This window comes from Dromaius novaehollandiae, chromosome 1 (genome assembly GCF_036370855.1).
Source record: "Dromaius novaehollandiae isolate bDroNov1 chromosome 1, bDroNov1.hap1, whole genome shotgun sequence".
Taxonomy (NCBI): Eukaryota; Metazoa; Chordata; class Aves; order Casuariiformes; family Dromaiidae; genus Dromaius; species Dromaius novaehollandiae.
The window spans coordinates 79,524,018-79,528,366 of NC_088098.1; the positions used below are offsets into that span (position 1 = coordinate 79,524,018).

The window sequence follows — 4,349 nt, forward strand, 5'->3', positions numbered from 1 at the left end:
ACAAAACCATATAAAATTTATACTGAGTAGAAGAGAAGCAGCACAGTATTGCATATGCTATGTGATGGATCTAGTATAAACATTCTTACCCAAATATACACATACATATATATATATGTATTTCAATGAACAGTATAAATACTTTACCTGGGAGATTATTCCCATGTGCAAAATGGAACAGTTTTTCCTGGGGTTTTCTTTCGTTCTGCTCATGTTCATATTCTGGGCAAAAAGTGGGTCACTGTCATGACAGGAGAAACCTTGTTTCCTCTCTTCACTCTCCCGTGTTTGCTGAGTGCTATGTAAGAGCCACAGTAAGCGTTTGATTCGTATGCGTTGTAGTTATTGGGCAGCAAGATTTCCTTGAATTTGCATTCATCTTGAAAAACAGCCTGCAGAATAGGGAAAGGGGAAAAAAGAACAAATCAGATACAATAAATATTGCAGGAAGACCCAAGTGACTTTTCTTACTAATATTTTTACAGAAGAACTTGTTATAGGGTGTAACAGGTGGTGCCATAGTGTCTGTGTCCAACAATAAATCTCCTTCCTCAGTGCTAATTTGGTGTCAGATGAACTTAGATGCCACCTGTCCAGATAATGGACTGTGCACTTCCTGTGACAAAGCAAGTTAATTCATCATGAATCAGGTATTTCTCCATTTTCTTTGAAAGCAGTGATTTGTGTCAGCATCATGCCGTTTTGCCCAAATGACACAGGTTTATTTCACACCTCCCCTCTGCAAGACAGTCCCGTAGTTTACAAAGGAATTATATCCTTGCTATTGAAACCTTTGGTTCTCTTACAAACAACATTCAGAAAGAACTATCTGCTTGAATAACACTTTTGAACAAGAATAAGACCTTGTGTTAGTACTATATCTTTCTTTTAATTTAACCGTTAGTGAGATATTTTATTTGACTGTCAGAGAGATATTCAGTAGGTTCTAAGCCAGGAAAGCAGTTGTATTTTTCCACATGTCAAATCACTTAAAATTGTGGAGAGGGAGTTTACTGGTAGAGAAGGTGCAAGGGCAAACAGGAGACAAACGCAGAGCACTGATGAAAGGGGCTGCTCTAATTGCACTAAAAGGGAAATCAGAGTTATTCCCTAACATCAAAGGCCTGGCATATGAATGTCACCAGAGCTGTTGTGTTTGGACATCTTTGTAATACACCCATTCAACGTTTATAAGAGTTTAACTTAGGACATTGCATTGTGCAAGGGAAAATGAGCATCTATTACAGCTTTCTAAAATGTCTTTAAAAACAAGCAAGACTGAATTGAAACTGGGAAAAAAAAATCAAAGGGAGCTCAGAGGCCAGACCCCCACATTTCTTTAGAAAGACCAAGTCAAGCAAAGCATTTGGGCTTGTAGTACTTTTTAGGTGCTTTAAATTAGGTATAAATGAAAGAATACTCCTAGATTGGAGCCTTAAAATGTCCTACTTTCATCATCTGTGCGAGTAGGAATCAGTAATGGTTACAGATCCCTCACAACATTTGGTATTTTATTAAGAAACTGAAATGCTTTGCTGACATTACAGCTGTTTCAAAAGAAATGATGTGGTTGTTTCTTGACAAAAAAAAGATGAATGCAGTCAGTTCCATGCATTATTTTGAGATATAGACTGTTTTTGCTTACTGCCAGAGCCAGCCCCTTTCAAATGTGCTTCTGAACAAGTGCTGTTTTCTACTGAATGTTGAGACAAGAAGCATTGCTCGGGACTTGGAGATTAAATTGCATTCAGGCAGCCTAGCTAGCACTTTCTAGATGAAGATAATGGTGATGATGTTTCAGTATCATGTGGATACTGCCATTAGTAGCTATTACTGTTTTTTCACTCTTTGGGACCTGGCCCTTAAAATATCCCCCTGTGCATATGTGGACATTGTAGGGCACAGTTCTTATATATTGCTCATGATGCTCTTGTTTTTGGTAGGGGGAGGCATGTGGCCGTGATTTTATTAATGGAAGCTAGCACAGATAGCTCTAACTGCACCTCTCCCACATGCACACGCATGTGCACACATACACACACACAGTTTGCCTTTTAGGATTTTTTACAGAGCACATCCCTTCCCTTCATGTATAATACAATGTTGGCATCAACAAAATGCAGCCTTACTAGAGTGCGTTTGCAGTAGTGAGCCCTTCGAAGGACAGGAAAGCTGCCTAATTAATCTGAACTATTTGCAGAATACATCCATGTTCCAAGGATGCTCCCAGTACCATCTTCTTGGAAAGTTTTACAATAACAGACCTCTAACAGCCATGTCACTTGCTGCATTGAATAGCACCAATGACAGCAGGTGGGGCAGGCTCACTGTAATTGAAGGGCTATTTTCTCTGCTTGAAATCGGAGATTTCCAGGAGAGGAAAAAAAAATTACTCAGGACCTCTGTAACCTTTGTTAAAGCCTTGAAAAATTATTTGCACTTGTACTCACTGTTCCATATAACTTCCCTTTGTTGTTCATTGCGATGAAGAGAGCACTTTTCACACCAAACAGGCTAACAACACCTCTCTCTACAGTGGATATTTCAAAGAGACCTAAATGGGCAAGAAGTTCAACAGCAGTGTTATCACAGAATTTACAGCTGATCAAAGGCATTTCACATATAATTGATTTATTTTAAAACCCTAATGAACATATCATATTTTATTTATTAGAATTCTCTCTCTAGTCCAGAATAATAAAAGTACACAGAGAAGATCTTATTTTTTCCTACATGCCGTAGGATTTTGGAATAACTTCTCTGGAATCATATTCACGTGCTATGCATCCTTTTGCTCTCAGATCTATCAAATACTGCTGGGCTCTCTAGTATATAAATCATTTCTATCATCTGGCATGTTATAATTACAGTGTGTTTGTTATTGAGCTCTAAAGAAACATGCCTTGCATTTTGAAGTCCCCTACGATATCTTAGCTGCAAAAAATTTTATAAACTGCCCTCTACAGGAAATTCAAAACCATAGGGCTAATGCTTTGCTTTTAATCTTACAGAACAGTACCCTCAGAACATGCAAACCAGGAATAGCAAGCCCCTTTGGTTATGGAGTGTCCCCGAAGTACTAGCAGACTAGAATTCAAAAATCATGCTTTGGCCCTGAGAGCTCAGTGAGATCCTCCAGAATTCAAAAGACAAACAATAAGGTGAGGAGTGTGGTAAATGCAAATGCAACAGAGAGAAAGTTTGCAACCTGGTTTATCTTTTCTCATCTGTGCAGTAAAGCAGAGTAAAAATAAATTGGTATCTAAATTTGTCCAAGCATTTGTGACACGTTTCAGCCTGGAGGGTTCTAAAGCTTATTGATCCTGGAGACTTCTAAAAGGCAACAGATGTAGCAGAGATTAATAATATCCAGTAATAACATTTGCATTCTATGAAGGGTAATTACTAGAGTTCACAGCAATTAAGTGACATCTATTCTATTTCATTTCTGGAAGCAACTCACTGTATTGGTTTTCATTGTGAACTCCGCTTATCCTTCCATCTGGGAGGATTTGAAGGTGAAACCCGATGCCCACGTTGCAGTAAAGCTTTCGCTGCCTCTTGATTCCTAGCAAATAGTCACTCTCCCAGTTCACATCTGACTTCTCCCCTGACTTCCCAGCAATGGACCTGGACAACAGAGACTGCCATCCTCTTTCCAGCAATGTGCCATTAGTTCTGCTTACAACTGGATATGTTGAAGCAATCCCAGCTAGAAAACCCAGGAGAACGAAAGCAGGCAACGTCCGGTGAATTCTGGCTTCGCAGGACATAGTGATGAGAAGTCTTTGTGCAGTGGCCATCCGGTTCACCTCCTGGGCACGTGGTCAGAATTAATGGCCCTAAAAATACCGCCCTTCTTGTTTTCCTCCCTTCAGCATGGTGGCAGAGGCTTATTTTTGGAAAGCAAAAAGAGATTGCTGACATGAAACTAAAGCCTGAGAGCAGTTGGGTTGGAAGCAGAGACAGGCCAGCAGGACTCAAGCTGGTGGGGACCATGTTTTGTAGATCCTGCTTGCTAGTGGACAGCCTTAACTATGATTGACCCATCTTTATAGGGCAGGGCTGTCCCACCCCACATCATCACTCTGACACCAACAGCTCGCCATAGGTAAGCTTGCCATGGCTGTAACACTAATTTACTGTCCTGCTGGGCTGGCTGAGGTTTGATGAATGCTGTCATCCAAGACCGGAGGCAGGAGTGAGGTTTCATTGGCTGTCAAATGCAAAGGGACCAAACTGGTTGGCTAGTCATAGGTCTCACAGATGACTTCCTTATTTAGAGAAGAAGGTGTAAAAACAGTTATGAACCTCACCAGTGAGAAATGAAAACTTTGCTGGTCATCTCC

The 4,349-nt window shown here is 40.3% G+C and overlaps 1 protein-coding gene across 1 annotated transcript; it reads right to left on the reverse strand.

The window, feature by feature from the left end:
• Positions 1-215: 215 nt before the first annotated feature.
• FGF6 (fibroblast growth factor 6) lies at positions 216-3,803 on the reverse strand. The gene is made up of 3 exons (XM_026106317.1): positions 3,464-3,803; positions 2,451-2,554; positions 216-392 (listed from the first exon to the last, which is right to left on the reverse strand). The coding sequence occupies exons 1-3, from the start codon at positions 3,801-3,803 to the stop codon at positions 216-218; spliced, it is 621 nt and encodes a 206-aa protein (XP_025962102.1).
• Between the last annotated feature and the right edge of the window lie 546 nt (positions 3,804-4,349).

What these genes read in the sequence shown, in the direction of transcription:
- FGF6 (XM_026106317.1), bottom strand. Translation starts at nt 3,803, where the DNA reads ATGGCCACTGCACAAAGACTTCTCATCACTATGTCCTGCGAAGCCAGA. An exon ending in TCACAATGAAAACCAATACA is followed by an intron (nt 2,555 to 3,463) that starts GTGAGTTGCTTC and finishes TTGCCCATTTAG; the next exon opens with GTCTCTTTGAAATATCCACT. An exon ending in AAGGGAAGTTATATGGAACA is followed by an intron (nt 393 to 2,450) that starts GTGAGTACAAGT and finishes CCTATTCTGCAG; the next exon opens with GCTGTTTTTCAAGATGAATG.